The 26,728-nt window shown below is 38.0% G+C and overlaps 1 protein-coding gene across 4 annotated transcripts in view; it reads right to left on the reverse strand.

The window, feature by feature from the left end:
* ANK3 (ankyrin 3, node of Ranvier (ankyrin G)) overlaps positions 1–26,728 on the reverse strand; it is a 465,310-nt gene that overhangs the window by 390,729 nt on the left and 47,853 nt on the right. Inside the window, exon 1 of one of the 4 annotated variants that reach the window (XM_014538723.1) lies at positions 20,153–20,171. The exons of the other annotated variants lie outside the window; for them this stretch is intronic. Coding sequence (XP_014394209.1) covers positions 20,153–20,155 — 3 coding nt within the window. The 5' untranslated portion in view covers positions 20,156–20,171. Of the gene's footprint in view, positions 1–20,152; positions 20,172–26,728 lie in introns of those variants that run through there. 4 annotated transcript variants of the gene reach the window in all.

Genomic DNA, 26,728 nt, shown 5'->3' on the forward strand with positions numbered 1-26,728 from the left:
TATATATATATATATATATATATATATATATATATACACATACATATATAATTGAAAGGCCTTCAATATTTCATGGACAATACTTTTATAATCACAGTCACATGCTCTTATTCATAATATATGCATGACATACAATATATACACTAGGACTGAAGAAAAACATGTGCTTGCAAATGAGTAAGTACCAATCTTTTAAAAAATGTAATCATAACTGCATTGATGAATTTCCTAAGAGCAAACCTTTGTAGGTAGAGAACAAAATGAAGCTAGTGTATACTGGACAGGGCAAAAAAGCATTCATTCATCAGGGCCCAGGGCACAGTCTACCAAGGTGACCTTAACAAGATACGCTTTGGCAATCCCGGCCTCTGCTTTCTCCACCTTTCCCTCCTAGTGTGCACCCCTACTTCCCTCTGGCACCCGTGCTCTCTTCTGCTCTCCCTGAGATCAGAGAGTGTGTATAGGATAACCCTGGCAGGAGGCAGCAGCCTGGGCTACTTACTCATCACAGTTCTGGCACCTTAGATGAATCATTTTGTTATTCAAAGCACAGCTGTCTCAGCAATACAAATGAAAGCGCTACACTAGTGGTTCTCAGAGTCTTGTCCAGATCAGCATCGACTACAAACTTGGCACATTCTTAGGTTCTTCCCCAGCCCTACTGAACCAGAAAACTCTGGGGTGAGGGCCAACACATTTGTTTTAAAGTTTGACAACCACTGCTCCATAATTCCTCAAACCTCCTGCACCTCACCTCCTCCTCTACCCTCACCATGAACTATTGTCCTGACTTCCTGCTTCTCTCAGGAAAAAAAAAATCTAAGAGGACTGTGTAGACTTCGAACAGAACTAACAACCATCTGCCATCAGATGCAGCTACACACCCTAAAGCTAGTCCCTCCACTTGGGGACTTGGTCCCATCCTCTCTCCTACTCCATGTACATCACTAGTTCTCCACTCTTTAATTCATCAATATTTTTTCTTCAACTGGATCATTTTCAGTAGCCTATGAACTTGATATTTTTCCCATCTTAAACTCCTGTTGACCCACAATTCCCTTGCTAGCTACTGCTACCATTTTTTAAATCCTCACCCAAAGATATATTTTTATTGATTTTTGGAAGAAGGGGGAGAGAGAGAAGAGAAAAATCAATTCGTTGCCTCCTGTACATGCCCTGACTGGGGATTGAATCCACAAGCTAGATATGTGCCCTGACTAAAAATCAAACCTGCAAACTTTTGGTGTATGGGATAATGCTCCAACCAACTGAACCACCCAGCCAGGGCTACTGCCAACATTTTGAAAAAACTGAGGTATGATTAACATACAATAAAATACACAGATTCTATGGGTTCAGATGAGTAAATATGATAACTGCCTAATCCCATGTAAATACCACCCAAAACAAAATATAAAGCATCTCCATCACCCAAGTAATTTACTCCCTGCCCCCTTTCAAACAATTCCACTTCACCCACTCAGGCCACCACTGCTCTGATTTATGGAACTCTGATTAATTCAACTTCACAGAAATGGAAGAAGGGAGAGAGAGAGAAGAGAAAAATCAATTGGTTGCCTCCTGTACGTGCCCTGACTGGGGATTGAATCCACAAACTAGATATGTGCCCTGACTAAAAATCAAATCTGCAAACTTTTGGTGTATGGGATAATGCTCCAACCAACTGAACCACCCAGCCAGGGCTACTGCCAACATTTTGAAAAAACTGAGGTATGATTAACATACAATAAAATACACAGATTCTATGGGTTCAGATGAGTAAATATGATAACTGCCTAATCCCATGTAAATACCACCCAAAACAAAATATAAAGCATCTCCATCACCCAAGTAATTTACTCCCTGCCCCCTTTCAATCAATTCCACTTCACCCACTCAGGCCACCACTGCTCTGATTTATGGAACTCTGATTAATTCAACTTCACAGAAATGGAATCATACAGTATGTACTCTTTGTGTTTTCTCTCTCTTGCTCAGCACAATGCATTTGATATTCAATCATGTTGTTCCATGGTATCATTTGTTTACTCCTTATTATTTTTCATTGCTGAGCAGCATTCCATTATATGAATACACTGTTCTATGTTTACCCATTCACCTGCTGGTGGTGTTTGATTGGTTATAGTCCTTTACATTATGATAAGGGCTACAATGAACAGTGGTGTATAAGTCATTTTGTAGACTGATTTGCTTTTGATAAAGAAACATATATAGTGAGAAACCTGGGTTACGTGTCCTGAATAAATGACCTGTTCTTAATGTTTCACACTCAGAAAAATGTAGGAGGACCTCTTTCCGGCCGATGTGGCTCGCTGATTAGAGTGTTTCCCATGCACCAAAGGGCCTCAGGTGCAATTCCTGGTCAAGGACATGTGTCTGGGTTTCAGGTTTGATCTCCGCCACTTCCCCATCCTCCACCCCCTTGGGACTTGTGCAGGAGACAACCAATTGATGTGTCTCTTTCACATGGATGTTTTCTCTCTCTCCCCCTATTCCCTCCCTTCCTCTCTCTACTTTGAGTCTGAGATTTTATTGGCAGTTTCAAGTTGACTTTTCCAGGGAGGAATTAGATGTATAGATAGAAAATTCTACAAATATTTTGGGTTCAATATACAGTGTGGAAACTATGACAAAGGTGGGAGTTCAGCCATAGGAGTGGATAAAATTACAGAGAGTATATAAAAAGAATGGAAGAGATTCTCAAACACAGTCCTTAGAAATGTAAGATTTTTCCAGCCCTTCCCCCACCCCTGGGAATATAGTATTTTACAGTTGGCAGAAAAAGAGGATATAGAATTCCAACATTCATTCTCCCTTGATATAATTGATCAGAGCATGTCAATCGTGATAACTTCATGTTCCCTGCTAGTAACTAGAATAGGCATGGACCTAACCAAGGCCAAAGAGAAGCACAGTGGGAGAATTGTGGGAAATTCTTTATAGGAGAAGAAAGAACATGACCTTTGTGAAATTGCTGAACTAATGTATCAACCAGATCTGTGAAGTCTGTCCTACTCTGGACTTTCCTTTGTGTGAGAAAATAACTTTAATGTGTGAGCCCGATGACTCAGGATTTCTATCACCTGAAGTAGAAAACACACTGACTGATAAAAGGTATCCATGCTGGGATGGAAGGAAGTCATTAGAGTGGAAATGGAAAGAGTGCTATTATTGAAATCAAGAGAAAGAAGACTTCAATATGGAAAGACAAGCATAAGAGATATATTATGTGATCCATGAATACATGTGTATATACATATAGGAACATTCTTTACATTGATATATATTTCTATTTATGTCAACATAGGTTCTTTCTATCACTGCATTAAAAATGCATGATTCAGAATTAAAATACTAAATATTTACCTGTTCTCTCTCCAAAGTCTAACCTGATGCCTGGCATATAGTTTTCAGGAAAATAAATATCTGTAGGATGAATGAAAACTGGTTGCAATAAGGTTAAGTGTTTTCAGGCTTCTTTATAAAACCTTGATCAATATGATTTTCAAATTATTTACAATTACATTCAATAAATACACACTTTAAAATGTAGAAATCTTGACACCTGTAAGGACAGAAAAATTTTAAATATTGGCACTTAAATTTGTGCACGATATAATATAGATTTGATGGCATAAACATAAAGATATGGATACCCCCTAGTGCAAACAGTGACTTTATCATTCTAAAATACTGCCAGAGAATAAGATGAATTGTACAGGGACTAGCAAAAATATCTTTAAGTCTGGATAACTCTAGCTTTCAATGCAACTGAGAAATCTAACAATGCCTTCTCCACCAAGGACCAGATTAACAGCTGAAGGCAAGAAGAAACATGGAAATCCTCATTTCTCCGTCTTCTGCAAAAGATAAATTACTATGTTTTATAAGAAATGTCCACAAAGTAGCAAAACATTCAGATAATAACAAATGGCAATTGTCCTATAGTGTAGAGCAGTGATGGCGAACCTTTTGAGCTTGGCGTGTCAGCATTTTGAAAAACCCTAACTTAACTCTGGTGCTGTGTCACATATAGAAATTTTTTGATATTTGCAACAATAGTAAAACAAAGATTTATATTTTTGATATTTACTTTATATATTTAAATGCCATTTAACAAAGAAAAATCAACCAAAAAAATGAGTTCGCGTATCACCTCTGACACGTATGTCATAGGTTAGCCATCACTGGTGTAGACGAATGGGGCAATTTTAGATGTCCTATCCAAAGCCCTATCCAAAGCTTTACTTCAAGGTCAGTATCCAATAAAACTATACTAAGACCTGAAGTTAAGGCTCATGCCATAGTTGTAGAACCTTACTGCTCAAGGCGCGTTCCATGGGCCAGCACCAATGCCATCACCTGGGAGTGAGTTGAAAAGCAGATTTGTAGACTCCACCCAGACCCACTGAAGTTTGAGAAGCACACTTAAGTTCTCCATTGAAATTGAGAGCCCAAGAGAGGGCAATGAGGGGTAAAAGAGGGGACATATGTAATACTTTCAACAATAAAGATAAAAAAAAAAAGAATGTCCTAATCCCCCTGGACAGTCTGTTTTCTCCCGTTAAACCTCCTGCTAACCTGCCCCAGGCATGCAGTTTGAACAAAATGACTTACTACCACTTGAAACAGCTCCCCACTGTACATAATACCATTTTACAACCGGCATTTGCTATGGGAAATCTCCCTCCGAACAGTTAACTTGTCAGTCAGCATTGAGGGAAGGTCCCACCTAACGGTCAAAAAGAAGGTTCCCTGCATCCAAGATCTGAAGTCTTTCACACAACTTTTTAATCAATATCCTAACATGCCCTAAGGAGGCTTCAGCTGAAGCAAATAAAGTTGGTTCTTTTTGTTTGCTTTAAAAAAAAAAGAAGAGAAACTGGGAGACCATGACTCATGACAGTCAATCTCAGAATCCTAATGCAGCACTTAAATTGTCCCCTGCGCACATAGGGCTCCAGCAAAAAGCAAAAGGCCAACAGTCCAATTCAAAACCAAACGACGACACGAGAGCTGCCTTTTTATTAAGTACTGTGAAAAGCACTGGATGTAATTTTTAATACTTAGATTTGAGAGAAAATTTCTATGATCTTACTGCAAATTCCAACAGAAGGGGTGGAGGGAGAGGAAGAAAAAGATAAATTTGCAATTACATAATTATAACATGAAGGGAGGCCAAGAGAGTTAAAAGACATCAAGCCTCAAGCAGAGAGGCAGCCGTTAGTTATGAATTCTTTAAATGGCTCCTAGAGGCTTGTCTTTAATAATTAACTGGTCTTTGCAAATCCCTATTCCAAAAGGCACTTAATAGGTGGTTTTATAAACTGACGTAATCTAAATGAAGGGCAGATCCATGGTGAGTGCATGTTTCATTTTTATTTTTCTTCTTTGCTTTGCCCCATCCCACCGCCCGCAGATTTCACAACTGGCAAACCTGCCCGCTCCTATTTGTACTAGTATGTCCAGGATCCGCATAGGGACTGGCAGATACAGGAGCTCAATACTGAATGAACGCATGCAAACGACAATTATTCTTTGCTTCCCTTGATGAGTGGTGTATTCTTCGTGTAGGGACCACTAGCAACACCAAGGTTCCATCTGGAACTCTTGCTGCACTCTCTAGTCAACCACTGAGCCCAAGAGTGTCCCTGAGAAACTAATAAAACCAAACAGCGCAATGAGTACTGGGACATCAGCATTGACTTCCAGCTCTTCATGTATGAAACCAACATACTCCAAACTGTGTTGTATTAAAAGAAAACTAAATTCTTCCTGCGATAAGTCATTTAGATAGACCAGCACCTCCCCTTCATACTCCAAACAGATTCCATTACACACATATGGCAGAATCATGAATGTGCATGTTCTGAGCAATTGGATTACTACAACTTAACCAAACACAAGCTTGAAACACCGTTTTTAAAATAAGCAAGGCTCTTTTCTCCATAATTATTTCTTCATAATTAGAAACCTGCACAGTATTCCATCTCTACGGAAGTCTAATCTGCTCACTTTTCTCCAAAATGACTTTAAGAAGGACATTTTCCATGTAAACATTAGCTTCCCTTTTTATTATGGCTCAATTTATTCAACTTTAATTACTTTCAAAGGCAAGAGAGCCTTCCTTCCAAAAGAAGAGACTCCCATTTGGTATTACTTACACAATCTTTTGACAACAACAAAAAAAAACATAATAAATCAAAGAAGAAAGACACAAGGCATTGGTCAGGTTAAACTGCTTGGCTGGGAGGTACTTCAGAGGCAGGTGAAGGAATGGGAACCAATCTCCTATTTCTCACCCATTTGTAGCACATCTTTACCTCCTAATAATCTGCCAACATTTATTTTTTAAAATATTTTTTTATTGATTTCAGAGAGGAAAGGAGACGGAGATAGAAACATAAATGATGAAAGAGAATCATTGATTGGCTCCCTCCTGCACTTTCCCCACTGGGGATCAAGCCCGCAACCTTAGCATGTGCCCTGACTGGGAATTGAACCCGTGACCTCCTGGTTCGCAGGTCGACACTCAACCACTGAGCCACACAGGTCAGACCTGCCAACATTCAGATAGACCAGCACCTCCCCTTCAGCTCTCTCTGAGAAAGGACTTATCGCAGGAAGAATTTAGTTTTCTTTTAATACAACACAGGCTTCTGAGAAGGCTCCCTGGCTTAGGATTTGGGGCATAGTATTAACCTACTGAAACTGTTCAGCTGATTGGCACAGCAGCATAGATTTAAATCAGAGGCTCAGGTCCCCTTCACAGCTTTAAACTAACTGCCCCGGTGATTCAGCCAGATTTCAGAACTGGCAAACCTCCCCGCTCCTATTTGTACTAGTATGTCCAGGTTCCGCATAGGGACTGGCACATACAGGAGCTCAATACTGAATGAATGCATGCAAACAATTAATCTTTGCTTCCCTTGATGAGCAGTGTATTCTTCGTGTAGGGACCACTAGCAACACCAAGTTTCCATCTGGAACTCCTGCTGTACGCTCTAGTCAACCACTGAGCCCAAGAGTGTCCCTGAGAAACTAATAATACCAAACAGCGCAATGAGTACTGGGACATCAGCATTGACTTCCAGCTCTTCATGTATGAAACCAACATACTCCAAACTGTGTTGTATTAAAAGAAAACTAAATTCTTCCTGCGATAAGTCATTTAGATAGACCAGCACCTCCCCTTCATACTCCAAACAGATTCCATTACACACATATGGCAGAATCATGAATGTGCATGTTCTGAGCAATTGGATTACTACAACTTAACCAAACACAAGCTTGAAACACCGTTTTTAAAATAAGCAAGGCTCTTTTCTCCATAATTATTTCTTCATAATTAGAAACCTGCACAGTATTCCATCTCTACGGAAGTCTAATCTGCTCACTTTTCTCCAAAATGACTTTAAGAAGGACATTTTCCATGTAAACATTAGCTTCCCTTTTTATTATGGCTCAATTTATTCAACTTTAATTACTTTCAAAGGCAAGAGAGCCTTCCTTCCAAAAGAAGAGACTCCCATTTGGTATTACTTATACAATCTTTTGAGACCAAAAAAAAAAACATAATAAATCAAAGAAGAAAGACACAAGGCAAGGTCAGGTTAAACTGCTTGGCTGGGAGGTACTTCAGAGGCAGGTGAAGGAATGGGAACCAATCTCCTATTTCTCACCCATTTGTAGCACATCTTTACCTCCTAATAATCTGCCAACATTTATTTTTTAAAATATTTTTTTATTGATTTCAGAGAGGAAAGGAGACGGAGATAGAAACATAAATGATGAAAGAGAATCATTGATTGGCTCCCTCCTGCACTTTCCCCACTGGGGATCAAGCCCGCAACCTTAGCATGTGCCCTGACTGGGAATGGAACCCGCAACTTTTGGTGCACTGGATGATGCCCAACCAACTGTGCCACACCGGCCAGGGCTGCTGTTTCTTTTTAAAAGGTAAGTATGAGAGAAAACCTGTCAGTGGGAAGACAAGGTAGTCTGGGTTTGTGTGCCAGCTCATTCCAAGAGTTGTCCGGGAGTACTAGCTGCACAGAACGTGTGGGAAGTTGCATCTACTCCTCCCAGGGACAAGGAGCTAACATTCCCATGAGAAACAAGATGTTCAGGTGCAGCCTCATCCTTGGGGAAAAGAAGGCACTCTGCAATCCCAGCTGGCTCTCTGCGTGAACCATTCTGAGGCAGCTCTCAGGGCCACTTACGACTAGCATGTGAAGTACAATAAACTCAGGCAAAATATGGGTGCTATCAACCAATAAAATTCCACCCCTGTATCTCAGACCACAGAATTTCAGCATCTCTCAGGAAAAGAGAATACTTTTAGATTTTTACCTGCAGTTGTGTCTTCCCCTTTTGGGGAGAATATCTATTTCCCCATCAGACTCCTGACAATCCACCCACAACCCTACACCTCCAAAGTGCCTCTCATCCTTCTCTCCCCACCACCAACCCCCCCACCCCCTGCCCGCTTCTTCCTCTGCCTCTTTCCCACTTCCACCTCTCTGTACCCAGACCTGTTTCTCCTTTCTTCTCTTTGAACTACAGGGAGTATTTCGCCTTCCACATGGGATTAGAACAATTGCTCCTCACACACTCTTGAGCTTTTGTAGCTCAGAAAATTTTATACAAAAATAAACTCCCATTTAAAAGCACCGTTTCTCTGTGATGTGCAGTTCTTTAAATGTGTTGAATCTGGGTATAATACTGCTTAAAAAAGAATGTTTTGGAATGGAACTGAAACGTTTAAGTTAGCTTCCTTTCGCATTTACCAGTAAGTTTTGCAATGTAGGCATCAACTCTTTTGTTCAACATTCTTTCCCATTCCATCATCTTTGACTGATTGACAGGTAGACTATCATTTAAAAAGCTAGTTATCATTGTATGCCATCAAAATACCAAATTGCAGTGTCCAATAAAATATATGTGTAAAAAGACCACTATGACCAGGTTAAGGATAACGATATCAGAAGTTTCACACTAACCCAATGAAAATGATTGATTTCAGTGAACATATGCTTGTCATACCAAGTGATTAATTAAACCAACCCAGTCACATTATCTTCTTAATCAGAGTATGGTAAAGTGGCAGTTCTTTTAAGCACTGTTCATTTATTCATTTTGTTATAGTCAAAGCCCCTGTTACATTGTCACCCAGGATGTTGCAGGGGAGAAAAGGCAGATTAAGCCACTGGGGATCAAGCCTGCAACCTTAGCATGTGCCCTGACTGGGAATCGAACCCATGACCTCCTGGTTCGCAGGTCGACACTCAACCACTGAGCCACGTAGGTCAGGCCTGCCAACATTTAGATAGACTACCACTTCCCATTCAACTCTCTCTGAGAAAGGACTTACCGCAGGAAGAATTTAGTTTTCTTTTAATACAACACAGCTTCTGAGAAGGCTCCCTGGCTTGGGATTTGGGGCATAATATTAACCTACTGAAACTGTTCAGCTGATTGGGACGGCAGCCATAGGTTTAAATCAGAGGCTCAGGTCCCTTCACAGCTTTAAACTAACTGCCCCGGTGATTCAGATGCACAGCAAAGTTGGAAAAGCACTGTCCTAAATGATAATACAAGGACTAGCATGTGAAGTACAATAAACTCAGACAAAATATGGGTGCTATCAACCAATAAAATTCCACCCCTGTATCTCAGACCACAGAATTTCAGCATCTCTCAGTAAAAGAGAATACTTTTAGATTTTTTACCTGCAGTTGTGTCTTCCCCCTGTAGGGAGAACATCCATTTACCCATCAGACTCCTGACAATCCACCCACAACCCTAGACCTCTAAAGTACCTCTCATCCTTCTCTTCTCCCCTCCCCCCACCCCGTTTCTTCCTCTGCCTCTTTCCCATGTCCACCTCTCTGTACCCAGACCTGTTTCTCCTTTCTTCTCTTTGAACTACAGGGAGTATTTCCCCTTCCATGTAGGATTAGAACAATTGCTCCTCACACACTCTTGAGCTTTTGTAGCTCAGAAAATTTTATACAAAAATAAACTCCCATTTAAAAGCACCATTTCTCTGTGATGTGCAGTTCTTTAAATGTGTTGAATCTGGGTATAATACTGCTTAAAAAAGAATGTTTTGGAATGGAACTGAAACGTTTAAGTTAGCTTCCTTTCGCATTTACCAGTAAGTTTTGCAATGTAGGCATCAACTCTTTTGTTCAACATTCTTTCCCATTCCATCATCTTTGACTGATTGACAGGTAGACTATCATTTAAAAAGCTAGTTATCATTGTATGCCATCAAAATACCAAATTGCAGAATGTCCAATAAAATATATGCGTAAAAAGACCACTATGGCCAGGTTAAGGATAGCAATATCAGAAGTTTCACACTAACCCAATGAAAATGATTGATTTTAGTGAACATATGCTTGTCATACCAAGTGATTAATTAAAACAATCCAGTCACAATATCTTCTTAATCAGAGTATGGTAAAGTGGCAGTTCTTTTAAGCACTGTTCATTTATTCATTTTGTTATAGTCAAAGCCCCTGTTACATTGTCACCCAGGATGTTGCAGGGGAGAAAAGGCAGATTAAGTTATATTCCTGTCCTCACTAGGATCTAGCAGCCTAGACCTGCATACAAATTAATTAGTATCCTGGTTACTTCATAAAAATAAAGTCTCTCTCAAAAAGGTCATGAATAAAACCACACAAATCTTTTCTGAAAAGAAAAATCTTATTCATAGTATGCTGTGGGGCGCGGTTATGGTGTTTTGGCCAGGTTCAAGGCATTTTGTTATAGTCAAAGCCCGTTACATTGTCACCCAGGATGTTGCAGGGGAAAAAAGACAGATTGGTAGTGCTAGGTATATATGCGACACATTTTCATAAACCGTCAAAAGGAAAAAAAACCAACAATGTTCAACCCTTTTGGAAACTATACACAATTCACGAGACATTATAAAATGCCAAAATCAAGTAGTCAAACAAATATCCAAAAAATAACAGTTTGGTTTGACCTTTTCTGTCCCGATTAAACTGTGAGAGACATGGAGGGAAAACACCACCGTTAGGAAGGTTGCTTGAAGCAAAATGTTCCCCTAATGCTGGTACATCCGTCCCTTCTACTCTCAGTCTGCAGTGTGCAGGCAAGGCCTACAGAGGGGTAGACCCTGAAAACATCAGAACATTTCCAAGGGACTAGTTCAAAGACAGCAAAAAGAAGAGCTTGGCCAAGCTTAGTGTAAGTTTTAAGTTCATTTCAATTTACCGTCTTATCACAAGATATCTCAAACACACATGACATCTAAAGGTATGCCATGCAACACAAATTTAGATAGCTTCTATTCAGCTGCATTTGGGCACCTGTGAGTAGCAATTAACAATCCCCCATAAAGTGTATGATTGGTAGTGCTAGGTATATATGCAACACATTTTCATAAACAGTCAAAAGGAAAAAAACCAACAATGTTCAACCCTTTTGGAAACTATACACAATTCACGAGACATTATAAAATGCCAAAATCAAGTAGTCAAACAAATATCCAAAACACATCAGTTTGGTTTGACCTTTTCTGTCCCTATTAAACTGTGAGAGACATGGAGGGAAAACACCACCTTTAGGAAGGTTGCTTGAAGCAAAATGTTCCCCTAACGCTGGTACATCCGTCCCCCGTACTCTCAGTCTGCAGTGTGCAGGCAAGGCCTACAGAGGGGTAGACCCTGAAAACATCAGAACATTTCCAAGGGACTAGTTCAAAGACAGCAAAAAGAAGAGCTTGGCCAAGCTTAGTGTAAGTTTTAAGTTCATTTCAATTTACCGTCTTATCACAAGATATCTCAAACACACATGACATCTAAAGATTTGTATCATTAACCACCCTGTACCCATTACCTAGCTTTACTGATTATCAGCTTAAGGACAAGCTGGTTTCAGCCAGACTGCTCGCAATCCCTCCCACTCACATAGCTACAATTTAATTTTAAAGAATTCAGAAACATCTTTTGGAAACATTTACGCCGACTAAAGGCCTTCCATTATAAAGTAGACAGCTGTGATACTTATCAAAAACCAGAAAGTTTGACAAAAGTACCCGAGTTGCTGCTGCACCACTATTTTTTGAGATAGAACATATTAGTTTCGGGTATACAACATAATGATTTGATATTTGTATATATGGCTGCATACCTTATTGACCAGAAAAAGCCAAAATATTAGTTTGGTTAACTTACTAATAATATAGAGCATTATGAATAAGGTTGATGTGTGGTGTGCCTGTAGTAGTTTCTAGAATGATCCAATCATTTCTACCAACCTGTATGTCTCTTTAACTAATTGTCACCACCAGGGTGGTTCATCTGGGTTTTGTGGACTGCACTTTGGGAGCAGGTAACACATTGAGCAGCTGCCAATCATGAATATCCAACGTCAAATTAATGTTTTGGTTTTTATTGGAGACAGCAAGCTAGACACGATGAAGAAACAGAGTTTCTACCAGTAGAAGAAATTGGGAATACTATATCTGAAACAGACAAAGAGCACAAAAAGCAACTGGGATGATTTAAATACAGATTCCTGGGCCCTGCCTTATACCCACCCACTCAATCAGAATTTCTATGGGTGAGATCTAGGAATCTGCATTTTATAACAAGTAGCTCAAGTGATTCCCAGGGTTTTAACACCTTTCCTTGAAAGACTCAATTCTCACCATGAAATCTTCTGTCATATATGCATAGCAAACAGCACTTCTCAATTAGATAATTGATTATGGTAGTTTTATCCCTCAAATAAACATATTACTAATTGAAAAATACTACCTACCTTGAGAGATGCAAATAAGGATATAAGTATTCTGCCTTCCAGGATTGTACAGTTTCAATTATGCAATCATTATACATTGTGTCATTAAAAAGTAGAAAAAAGGGACACCACCAAAAAACAAAGACTTCCAATAATATAATAACCATGTACAGTGCCAGGTGGGGAGGGATCGCTTCATAAGTTATATAAATGTCTAACCACTATGCTGTATACTTGAAACTAATATAATAGTGAATGTCAACTCTAACTGAAAAATAAAAAGTTAAATAAAACTTTTAAATGGTAAGAAGAGAGACTTTTATATTCATAGGTATTTTACCAGGAGGAGTTCTCTGCAAGCCCAAATCATGCATTTCTAATCATTTTAACAAGCCAAGGAGGAAGGGGGTGGAAGGACAAGGGGCTGAGAGCAGACAGGAGTTGTGGGGAGGACAGAGTTAGATAGTAGGGCTGAACACCCATTCTTGTTTGCATCCCAGTAGCATGCAAACTACATAACAGGGAACTCACTTTCTCTAGCAGAGTACTTTTTTTTTCATATTGCAAACCACGGTGCTACCAGAAGAGAATATATTTCTTCATATAAGCAGAAGCACTTAGAAGTGAAAGCAGTCCTTGAAAGAGAACACGTTTCAAATGTCCTCCTCAATGATGACAGACTATCGGAAAATGCTTTATCTAGAAGTTTCTACTAGCGAGAAAAGTCTTACCTAAAGTGACAAAGCTGTCTGAAGCCTCAAGGATGAGCTGACAGTAACCAAGGTACCAGAGCTGCAGTGACGGTTCAGGATGTCACAGCCCTAGCTGAAACTCTCAGAACACAAGATGCAGACACTACTGTTCATGCATGATAACACAGCACATTAGCAAACAGAAACCAACAAGAGGCCCCTTGACTAATTATAGGCTCCAAAATTAGAGAGTGCATATAGATAACACACGGCTCCGAGCCATAGGGATCGGAGCCATACCCTGGATATTCCACTTCTAGGAGTAAGGCCTTGGGCTTAGTTTTTACATCTGTAAAATGGGGTAATAATGGCACAAACTACATAATTGTTATACAGGTTAAATATCTACATAAAACACTTGGCAAAATATTTGAAAACTCTCTGGTTAACTGTTAACAACTACAACTTTAATGGTTCATCATATGAATTTGTTAGAAAAGAGAAAAAGCAATTACATAGGCATACTTAAATATGTAGCCTGATATATGTATATTTGAAAATTTATATTCATATTTAAGTATGAATATAAATAATCATCAAGCAGGTTGATTTGCTTCTGTTGATATGCTGGACTTTAAACTTTTAAAATTTAGTTTTACCATTAAAGGACTTTGGCATACAAAGAGCAATTTTTAAAATGAAATAAGCATCATTTATTACAGAGAGTGCAAATTATAAATATATTTCCTGCCATAAAAGTCGTTGGCCTTATAGAGTCGTTATGAGGATTTATGTCATATTGCATCTGGAGCTTTTTCTCTGGCTCACCAACTTACACTGCCTGAAATACAAGACAGAATATTAGCATCTCTTTACCCTAACCCACTGTACCTTCCATGTGCCATGGAGCCTGATATAGACATCATCAGTACAATTCAGTTTATCGGAAATAACAGTCAATCCCATGCGTCTCACTCTCTCCTCAGAAATCCCTCCACTTCTACAAGGGGACTAGGCCTTCACAAGCTGCTCCCCAAGTTCCCATAGCCCAGGCAATACCCCCACAGGAGTTGTCCATCCAAGGTCAGAACATTCCTTGGATGGTGACCATTGGGATCATCATCATCTTGCTTGGAGGACTGTTGAGTCTTGTATGTGATCCTTCCCGGGGAATGTGATACATGAATTCCATTCTAATACATATATTAGGTGTATTAGATGGGATGCAGATGGGATGTTGAATTGAGTCTCAAAATACAGGGGGAAGAAAATGGATGTAGCAAGGTATGTAAGCAAACCAAATATTTATCATCATGCTTTCCTGCAATCTATGTTATTCCCAAATGACATGTATTAGATGCTTATCCCAAACATACAAACATGAGCTTTTAATATAGTGATGGAGCCAAACCTTGATGGACATCAAAGAGCCAAATGGCAGGTCTGGGTCACTAAAAGCTTTCTATTCATGAAAATATCTGCTCATAATAAGACTGTGTAGGGGCAGCAGGTTCAGTCTGGTTGGTCATTTACAGCTTAAGACAGATATGGGAAATGCAGAGATCTCCAAGGATCTATTTTGCTTCTGGTATTTCATGCATCTATTAATTGATCTATCATACATCTATTGCACTCTATAGAATTTAATTACAATAAAAAATAATGGACAGAAAAAGATTTTTTTTCTGGAAAGAAATACTTTTAAATATTGCAGTAAGAAGTCTATTTGAATAATAGAGTGAAATGAAGATAGTTATTAAACAAATGTGATTGGGATACTGAGAGAATCTATTAAAGCCTCATCTATGAAATACTCCTGTTGAAAATCTTAAAACTGAATACAATTAATCCTTTAGAGCTGACTTCTATTTTACAGGAAGTAGGAGGGATGGAGGGACAAATTAAAGAACACCACTAGGATGAAATTAAAAAATACAGAATGTAGGCTATTCTATAGGACACCTGACCAGGTGTTGTCAACAAGTCAATGGTTTAAAATAATATTTAGAAAGAGGGAGGAGTCTAAATTGTTCTAAATTTTAAAAGCCTGTTTGGACCAGATTTAAACAAATGAGTTTAAATATGACTAGTTTGAATATAAACTAGGTATTAGAGGGTATGAAGGGATAATTAGGGAGCCTCTAGATGTGATAATATTGTGGTTATATGAGAAAATGTCCCTTTTTTGCATGCACATTAAAATATTTGAGAGCAAATGACATGGTATCTAAGATTTGTTTAAAATATGTCAGCATCCAACCACCCCCCCAAAAAAGAATAGCAATTACACCAAAAGGTTGCTAATTGTTAATTAAAATAATATTTAGAAAGAGGGAGGAGTCTAAATTGTTCTAAATTTTAAAAGCCTGTTTGGACCAGATTTAAACAAATGAGTTTAAATATGACTAGTTTGAATATAAACTAGGTATTATAGGGCATGAAGGGATAATTAGGGAGTCTCTAGGTGTGATAATATTGTGGTTATATGAGAAAATGTTCCTTTTTTGCATGCACATTAAAATATTTGAGAGCAAATGACATGGTATCTAAGATTTGTTTAAAATATGTCAGCATCCAACCACCCCCCCAAAAAAGAATAGCAATTACACCAAAAGGTTGCTAATTGTTAAATCTGGGTTGATAAGATTCATTAGATAATTCTATCTCTTTATATGATGAAATTTGTAAAAAGTTATTTAAAGAGATCTACAAGAAGACATAAAAATGGCCAACAGATATATGAAAAGATGCTCAACTTCACTAGCTATAAGAAAAATGAAAATTAAAACAATGAGATATACCACCTCACACCTGTTAGAATGGCTATTATGAACAAGTATTGGAGTGGTTGTGGGGAAAAAGGAACTTTCATTCACTGCTGGTGGGAATGTAAACTGGTACAGCCATTATGGAAAACAGTATGAAGGTTCCTCAAAAAAATTTAGAGTTACCATATGACCCAGCAGCCCCCCTTTTGGATATCTACCCCAAAATTTTGAAAACATTTGTTCATAAAGATACACACACACACACACACACACACACACACACACACACACTTGTGTACACTGCAACATTATTCATGGCCAAGACATAGAAACCAAAATGTCCTTCAATAGATGATTGGATAAAGAAGATGTGGTACGATATATAATTGACTACTACTCATCACTAAGAAAAGATCAAATACTGCCATTTGTAACAACATGAATGAATCTTGAAAATACCATGGTTAAGGGAAATAAGTCAGATGGAAAAATCAAGAACCATATGATTTCACTCATGTGGGATATAGTGTTGTAAGTTGTAAATAAATGAACAAACAAGACACACAAAAACTCAGACACAGAACACAGAAAAAGGTGGGTGGGGGAGGGAGTAATGGATAAAGGGGGTCAAATATATGGTGACAGAAGAATTGACTCTGAAAGGTAGATATACAATGCAATTCAGATGATATACATCGGATTATACACTTGAAACCTATATAATGTTATTAACTAATGGCAAGTCAATACATTTGTAAAAAATGTAACAAAAATAAAAAAGAGAATCTAGAATTCTAAATGTACAAAATACTGTACATAGGTTTTGGATGAACATGAATTATAAAATTCATGATCTTTGAAAAATAAACTTAAAAAATTAAGAGAGATTAAGATTGTTTTTGAAAGAGATAATATTTTACTTACAGACTAAAACAAGTCAATTAAGTCATTTGACTAAAAGTTTGTTGAATGTTAATCTTTTTGTTTTGTCAACCAGTTTTTTCATTAGTTTGTCCTTAACATTTGAATGTGGAGGGCTAATTATTGTTCAAAATAAGCATTAGCTATTCTTGGAAAATTACTAGGAAACTAGAACTAAAAGTTCTTTCTTTTCAGGATTATGAGTTAAGCCTTGTATTTACTGACATTCTCAACCAGACTGTTAGCTATTTGACATGCAATATGTACAGTTGCTTATGATGGAAAATTGGTCAGGTAGAGGCAGGGTCCAAGGTGCGGTAAAAATTAATATCCTAATTATTTTCCCCACCACCACTGATTAACAATCTTCCAGCATCTTTTGGATCCCCGGATTTCCAGCATCAATACCAGCAAATTCTGAAGTGAGTTAGAAGTCTTAGAAAATAATCTTTCTTTTGGTTTCATAAAGATGCAACATTGTATTTTCCAATGACAATAAAAAAATATATTATAAGCCTTAAGAGATCAAGCCACCTTCTGGTTCACACTGTGAAAAGATGAATGTCACCATATGGGTGGGTTAAGTTCAAACTTATCCCGCCAACCCTCAAAAACAACCTGCTTCTACAGCCACCTGGAACACGTTTCCTCATCCAATTAAGTAGCTTCTCATATTCATAGTCAACCCCAGACCCATTTCCTCAGAAGAGCACAGCAGAGCAGAAAAGGAACTAGGTCAGTGGTCGGCAAACTCATTAGTCAGCAGAGCCAAATATCAACAGTACAACGATTGAAATTTCTTTTGAGAGCCAAATTTTTTAAACTTAAACTGTTATTAACTTAATTAGGGTACTCCTAAGGCTTAGGAAGAGCCACACTCAAGAGGCCAAAGAGCCGCATGTGACTCGCGAGCCGCAGTTTGCCCACCACGGAACTAGGTGATTATTTCTTGTTTTTAAATGTGAAACAATAAAACTGATGAGAATGCTCACTAGCATAGGAAAACGTGCAAAAAAATATATTTATTCCTTTTCCATACAGTGGCATTATGGTAATAATAAAGGAAGGCACTGTCACCATCAGCACCACGTAAAGGACTGTGCAAAATGACACACACGACAAACAAAACCACTCCAGGAAATTCCAAAGTGGCTCGAGAGAGCGCACTGGGCCTGAACAACTGGCTATTACTGAACTTCTGTTAAAGAGGAAGCTATTGCTGTGGCACCTGAGACCTAACAAGCTGATATGGTGTGAACCATGTACTCCAAACATAAACACAATTTACCGAGTACTCTCAGTTACCATCAAGCGTCTCAGAGTGTTTGAAGGAACCTCTGATTTCCCCAAGATCAAAAGCTCTGGATTTCAGCAGCTTGGTGATGCAGACACGACTTTGCTTTTCTTCAGAACTGAAAACTCTTCACACTTGAATGTCCCAGTGCAATCCGAGATACCAGAGTCTGATATGATGTTTATTGGCTCAAAGCATAATGCTGATTGAGGGATTTTTATTTCTGATGAATAAACTAGTCATAAAACTTACAACATATAAGACTTGAGTCCAGAAGAAGGTAATATGAAGGTTTTATAGGCCTGAGCTTCATGCCCAATTCTCTGAAGGGCCTCATTTTGAAGAAGTTCTATTATTATGTCTTTTTTTAAAAAGGATGTTTCCCATTAGCAGTAAAAATAGTTATATTGCAAATAAATTAGTAAATAACATTCTATTTATAAATCATAGCTCCCCTCTTTGTGAACGTGAAAGATAACACTTCATCGAGAAACAACCACCATCAGAAAATGGGATTTAGTCACACAGCCACTCAGCCTTAGAAACTAGATGTATGAAACTTGGTGCTTTGAGAGGGAATTTGCTTTCTGTTACAATAATCCTCCTCAAAGATTAATGTGTCACAACAATATAACAATAGTTAAAAGACTCATTCTCAAATACACAATATCAAAAAATAACCTCTTAGGAAAAATGAAATTAAAGTAGGTCAGCATTTGGAATTTTCTTAACATTGAGCCTCTCCAATAAAACTTCCAAAGATAATAACAATATTTCTACTCATTTATCCCAGATGAAATATGTTTTTTTCAATAAAAATAAATGAAAACAAGCAAAAACAACCAAAAAACCCCAACAATTTATATTTCTAGTCTAATTTTTAATAAGAGAAAAATAATTCTTAACATAAATAGCCAACTAGTAAACAGAACCCTAAATTAAAAAAAAAAAGCAAAACTGTCACTTTTAACTTCTAGAGAAGTAACAATGGAAATATTTAAAGGATTTAGCTATAACAATCCTAAAATATTCAAAAGCTCCTGAATACTTTAAAAAGTCTTTAATTGCATTTATGTCTTCAATAGTGAATTCAATAGGGATTCACATTCCTATTTAGCTTCAAATGCTTTTAGATTTCCTTCTAAATATAGATCTAATATTTGAACATCTACATAGTAAATACTAGTACAGTCTTCAAATATTTAAAAAGGAAACTCCAATTACACTTCTTTGATTTAGAACTGTGAGTTCTAAAAAGATCTAATAATATTCTAGTCCTTAGGCAACTATTAATTTAGAATGTTTTACTCAGGGTGGGACTTTAGACTCTTCTCTTTCAGCCTAGAGTTCTGTTCTCTGAGCTACAAGGACCACTTCATGATCATCACTATCGTACCACAACATTCTAAATTTCATACCAAACTGGCCAGATGTGAAATATAAAGCACTGACTTAGAACACCAACAATGCCAAATGATTTCAGGTTTTTCGTAAAAATTGTCCTCCAAAAAGCACATCCCACAGGACTGCAAAGCGAATCTCATTTTTCATTCATTTAGCTGTGCCAACTAGAGATGCTTATTAAACCAACAGAGCCATTTTTCTGGGAGGAGGAGAGCAGAAGTGGGGCCACCCAGCTTGATATCATGAGGTACGGAAAAAATGAACACACTTACCATCACTTAGAACACACACTCCAGCAGTATCCACAGTACCGCATATCAATATTTTTCTAACTGCCTTCTTGAGTTTTAGTCCATAAAATAGTAACGCGAGTAGCGAGTAAGAGCCACCCAGGAAGCATAATGAACTCCGCCCAATGTCAAGTTCACTTACCTGCAAAAGGAAGAGCAAAGATTTAACACACTCTGTTCATGAGGGCACAATCATCTCACATCTCTACTAATTAGCTTTGGCTTAAAGCAGATTATGTGATCATGGAAAACGGACATATATAACCCTGTGGCCTTTCACAACACTGTTTAAGAACAAAAGTTCCTTTTTGCCATGGATAAACTATGAATTCTTTAACAGGTACAAGTTAATTGGATGCAGAAGTGAGGTCAGTATTTTCTTTATGAGTTGATAAATAATTCCTTCACAGTATATTGAAGGGCATACAATAAAACAGGTGACAGAAATAGAAATCTCTTAAGATCTTAAGGGTGATTCCCCAGAAAGTGCCTAAAGATGGTCATTAGATCAGTTGCACCTCTTTCTTTATAGGATAAAATGCTGCTAGTTACTGCTGGGATCTTGCCAATGATCTCCTAGGCAACTGACAGCTACAAGAGCTATAAATAGAGCAGCAAACACCACCACTGTTTGCTACCCTGGAGTATTTTGCCCTTATATATTTCTGTGTGCACATTTTCTCACATTCTCAGAGGTATGTTTTAGCATGAACATTCCTCTTGTCTCAAAGCATAGGAAATATCCAAATACTGATGCACCAGGGACATAGAAAAGTAAACATTAAACGAAGCATTTCTATATCTGTATCTATCTACCTAAAACCATAACACCACCTAATATTTTTTAGCTCTTCTCATGTGCCAAGTTCCAGAGCATTTGACATGTGTAAACTCATTTTGGTTTTTAAATTTAAAAATAGTTGATATATAGTATTATATTAGTTATATTAACTTCAGATGTACAATATAGTCATTTGACATATTTATACCTTACAATGTGGTCACCCCACTAATTCTAATAATCATCTGTCACTATGCAAACTTATCACATTATTGACTATACTCTTCTTCACCATTTCACCCATCCCCCCACCCCCCAACCCCCTCACCTCTGCAACCATTCCTTTCATCTCTGTTTCTATGAGTCTGTTTTTGTTTTTGTCATTTTGTTTTTTAAACAACTTTGAGGCAACAACTAGTATTATTCTCATCTTCTACAAATCGGGAAGTTAAACAGAAATTAAGAAACTCACTCAAAGCTACATGACCAGGAGTGAGAAAGCTAGGAAAAAAAGATATGTACTCTTATTATTACCAACTTAGATTCCAGATTTCTGAGTCAAAAGATCAGGTTCACTTCCTCATGCATTTGTTTTGACATGTTACTGAAAGACTGAGGAAGTCTATAATTGTGCACTTAAAAACATCAAAATGGCAATAATGTGGTTTTGCAGCTGTTTTGGATTAAGACAGTGCATCATTTCCTTAGAATAAATTAGTAAAAATAAGTGCTTGATAGAATTAAGATGCTTCAATGTATCAAAGTTTGCAAGGATGAAATCATTTTTTGTACTTACGCTGATGCTGTAAGGCTGATGCTATAAAACTGGCTTCACAAAAGTTCCTTCAAGGATTAATTGTTCATAGGACTGAAACATGGTGTATAGAATGTAATATAGTAAATACACAGAACACAACCTTTTATCTTTAATGTGTCTCACCTCCTTTCAACGCATCCCGACCGGAAAGTGATATGCTTATTACTTCACTGCAGCAGCCATTTCTCTATTCTTGGAACCCTTTTTTCTTGGATGACACTCAGATATAGGAGTTCCATAAGACAATGGTCTCATTGCTTTATGATAACATTTTAGTTTTGAATAGAAACCTTTTATTTTTTACTAAATAAGTAAATAAATAAAATAAAATAAATAACATTACTTGGTGGGAGTAGTCCTTTCCCCAGTGCCAAATGACATTTTCAAGAACCAAATCTACCCATGCAGATTATTTGCTGCCATGAAGTTTAACACAAGTAGGCAGGTTGGTAGACAGATGACATTGATAATTAGATATAGATTACATATATATCTCTACCTCAAGGCAAGTGTCTCCTGAATACACATAGTACTTTCCAGAGTGAATATTCTGAAGGGCAAAGCATTCCTCTGTTCTGGCTTGTGTGTTGATTTTTCCCTCCACTAATCACCTTCTCATTGAGGCCAATCATAGAAAGGATCCGATTCTATTAATAGTCACGGATTACCTAACATGTGCCAAGTACAATGCTACGCATTTTCACATATGTTAGCTGAATTCACCTTATTAAGAATCCTCTTTAAAAAATATGATTCCTGTTTTACAAATAAGGAAACAGAAATGAGCAGGCCCAAAGTCGACATGCCTAGTCCCCGGGATTGTGGCCCAGGTCTCCAGAACACTAGACATTTTTGGACCACCTGCTTCCATAGAACTGCATCACTGATCATCACCTCTTTATAAGGATAATGTGAGATGCGGCGGAGTGGGAATATTCTTCTTTAAGATGAAGAAAACATTCATCAGACTTAGTCGCCTTCTTTCTTATGACTTATATTTTAGATCTCTGTCCAGCACATATTGCCTGTTCTGGATACAACTTGAACTCTGGAGGGAAATTAAGCACGTATATTCACTTACAAGCCAATTTCAGTTTAAACGGAAATGATGGAAATTGTCTAAACCTTTTCTTTCCTGCCTTACATTTGTTAGCAAGAGAATGCTAACCATTGATATATGTCTGGGATGAGTGTTTTGTTACCATGGTTATAACTTTTAGTTGTTGGGGAATTACAGGGGGAATAAGACAAGGAGTCAGACTAAAGACTAGAGAAAGCAGCTCCAGAAGTTAGGGTGTTTTCCTGTGAATTCCACAAGATTAGAAGGTAATTGCTGTGGCAGAAAAATAGCACTAATACATCTGTGATTTGTCCTCCTAATAAAGTTCCATTCTAGAATTGCATACTAAAAACTATTAACAACTGATGGTAAAATAATTGCTTAATGCCTTATATAGAGAATTTCTTTAATAAAGGAGTTACTTTATACAAATAGCTATTGATATGTCTCAGAAAACTATTTTCAAAGCATTTACAGATGACTGCATATGGCCTCCAGCATATTATACACATTCGTTCAAAGACCAGACCTCAACACTCCTGCAGAATATGGAGATAAACCTAGCTCCCCCTCCCCCTCCCCCTCCCCCTGGGCCAGACTGCCTTCCTGCTTTTACCGCCCACTTCCCCAGCCCTTCACTCAACCATCAGCAGGGCTGTGGTGAAGCACATTCTCTTTAATGGTAGAGACTTTTGGGATTGATAGGATACAGAATATTTTCCTTTCTAAAGGGGGGTTCTAATGTCCCTGTAAGTGACAGAATTTCTGAAACATTGAAAGATCTCGACCAGCAATGTAAACAAATCTCAGGCATAGGCCCACTGAGTCAAGACTGGCATAGCTATCCTGGAATTATCTATATTCTAGAAACATCGGCTGCTCTCCATAGAGTACAGAATGAACAGCTTCACTATGGCTGACACGTGGGGAAATCACCTTTTCTGGGCAAAGATACAGGTCACTGGTTTCAGAGAATTTGAACCTCTTCCATCAATTAAAAAAAAGCACAACATGCAGACATCGATCTAGGTCTATCCTGTGCAGTAAAAAGGTCATCTTCACCTCCCCCAAGACAGGGGAGTAAACAAAACAAAAACCATGAAAGACAATTCCATAGGGTCCTTTTGCATCCGCTGTCTTAAGGCAGCCACTGAAAACCAGCACTCGCTCATACCTTGAGCTCTTTTATGGCCCCTGCACCAAGCAATGCAAATATTCCTTAGGATGTTTTTTACGCTAAAGAATCTGAAAGAAAATATTCATCCAATTAGTGAAAAAAGCCTACGGGTTTTAAATGTTAAAGTTACCACCAAGTGGGAAAGTGTCATGGTGTATAGGCCAGGGGTTATTTTCACACTGAGGAAATAGCAAAAAGATCTTTCCACAGCAGGAAAGAAAATTCTTAAGCAAAATCAATTATTCATTGCGGGGCAAGGAAAACAATTTAGCTGTGGGCCTAGAATGTTATCAATAATTTCCTGGCTTTAGACATTTTTAGTCTCTTAATTTAATGGGAGGACGTTTCTTTCAAAGATTTCTGACAACTCGGAAAAACTGTCCTTGAGAGGATAAAATTTTATATGACAATGTTACTAACTAGCTATGGTTTTGATGCGGAACAGAGAACTACTGGGCTTAAGAAAATTATTTCTGTTATTTATATGGAATATATGTATATTTTTTAAAATATATTTTATTGATTTTTTACAGAGAGGAAGGGAGAGAGATAGAGAGACCGGAATCGAACCTGGGACCTCTCAGTCCGCAGGCCGACGCTCTATCCACTGAGCCAAACTGGTTTTGGCTGGACTATATATTTTTAATGACCAAGTAGAATTAAGTACTGCTGGAACAGTTGGGAAATAGCAATGGTAGGCTATATTGGCACGACCACCTAGGAATTCATCTAAACTAAAAATAAAGACAATAAGGAGGAACAATTATTTCCATAATTTAAATGATTCATACTTATTAATTTTCATTGAAAACCTGCCCTGAGGAATTTTCTAATCATAAACAATTTAAACGTTAAGAACAAGAGCATTGCCTCAGTTCAAGGGAAAAGGGATGAGACTCCAGACAAAAAAAAAAAATCAGAATTCTGAAAAACATACTTCCGTTAGTGGTTTTCCCTCATGAAACCCTGTGTCTGCCTCCCTCATCAATTATTCACAGCAATGCAAAGAAGATGATTTAGCTGTGGGCCTGGGATGCTACCAGTAACTTTCTGGCTTTAGGCATTCCTAATCTCTTCTTTAACAAATTTTATTTAATAAAAACCCATCATGCCCTAACCGGTTTGGCTCAATGGATAGAGCAGGGGTCCTCAAACTTTTTAAACAGGGGGCCAGTTCACTGTCCCTCAGACCGTTGGAGGGCCGGACTATAGTTTAAAAAAAAAACTATGAACAAATTCCTATGCACACTGCACATATCTTATTTTGAAGTAAAAAAACAAAACGGGAACAAATACAATATTTGTATTTGCATGTGGCCCGCGGGCCGTAGTTTGAGGACCCCTGGGATAGAGCATCGGCCTGTGGACTGAAGGGTCCCAGGTTTGATTCCGGTCAAGGGCATGTACCTTGGCTGCGGGCACATCCCCAGTGGGGGGTGTGCAGGAGGCAGCTGATCGATGTTTCTCTCTCATCGATGTTTCTAACTCTCTATCCCTCTCCCTTCTTCTCTGTAAAAAATCAATAAAATATTTTTTTTTAAAAACCCAGCAAATAAATGGAAGGTGCATCTAGTGAGCTGCTTCTCTCAAATATTTCATGTAAAATGTCAAAACTGATTGTGAAGAGCTGTATCCTTGGTTGATGACACTAACTAGAACTCTATATAGGCTCTAAAATAAGATTGGTAAATCTTTTTTTTAAAAAAAAAAAAAAGACTATCACAGTTAGATGAATGTGCATATTTGAGCTTAAAACTATAACAGGTTTAATAATAAGAATACTAGACAAATACCATTTATTCATTCAAAACACTCTGACTAGACACCTACAATAGGTCATGTATTACGCTAGACATTCTGGGACGATGCAGATATGAATACTTCCAGAAGGCAGCTGACATCATAGGCCAAACAAGGGCAGAAATGATTAAATCAACTATTTCCAGTTTTCTTATTACTTAGGGAATGAAGTGCGACTGTAGGAAGCGTTGGCCATACGGTAAATCCTCCCCCGTGGTTCCAGCCGTGCACGTTAAGCAGGGCCTGGTCTAGTCTGGTCCGGCTTGAAATGGAGATGAAATTAAGAGTTTACAAAAGTGATATATCCAAAAAAAAAAAAAAAAAGATTATCATGCTCACATAGGACTTTTCTGGCCCACCGGAAAAAGGGAAATAATTTTTCAAAATAAATCGGTGCCAGATAAGGTCCAGGATAGGCTTAACTCGTTCATTTTAATAGAGTGCTTTAATGTAACTATAAATCGTTTTATTAGAGTAACAGTGGCTGGGATTTACATGAGGCTGTGTGTATCCCAGTGGCTCCCAACCAGCAGGAGATTTTGGAACCACCACTGTCCCTTATCAACACCACGTTCTATTCTCAAAGGAAATGCAGCGGTTCTCAACCTGTGGGTCGCGACCCCTTTGGGGGTCAAATGACCCTTTCACAGGGGTCTCCTAAGACCTTCGGAAAACACATATATAATTACATATTGTTTTTGTGATTAATCACTATGCTTTAATTATGTTCAACTTGTAACAATGAAAATACATCCTGCATATCAGATATTTACATTACGATTCATAACAGTAGCAAAATTAGAGTTATGAAGTAGCAATGAAAATAATTTTATGGTTGGGGGTCACCACAACATGAGGAACTGTATTAAAGGGTCGCAGCATTAGGAAGGTTGAGAAGCACTGGGCTAGAGGATTCATGGCTA

The sequence above is a fragment of the Myotis brandtii genome, unplaced genomic scaffold, assembly GCF_000412655.1.
Source record: "Myotis brandtii unplaced genomic scaffold, ASM41265v1 scaffold196, whole genome shotgun sequence".
Taxonomy (NCBI): Eukaryota; Metazoa; Chordata; class Mammalia; order Chiroptera; family Vespertilionidae; genus Myotis; species Myotis brandtii.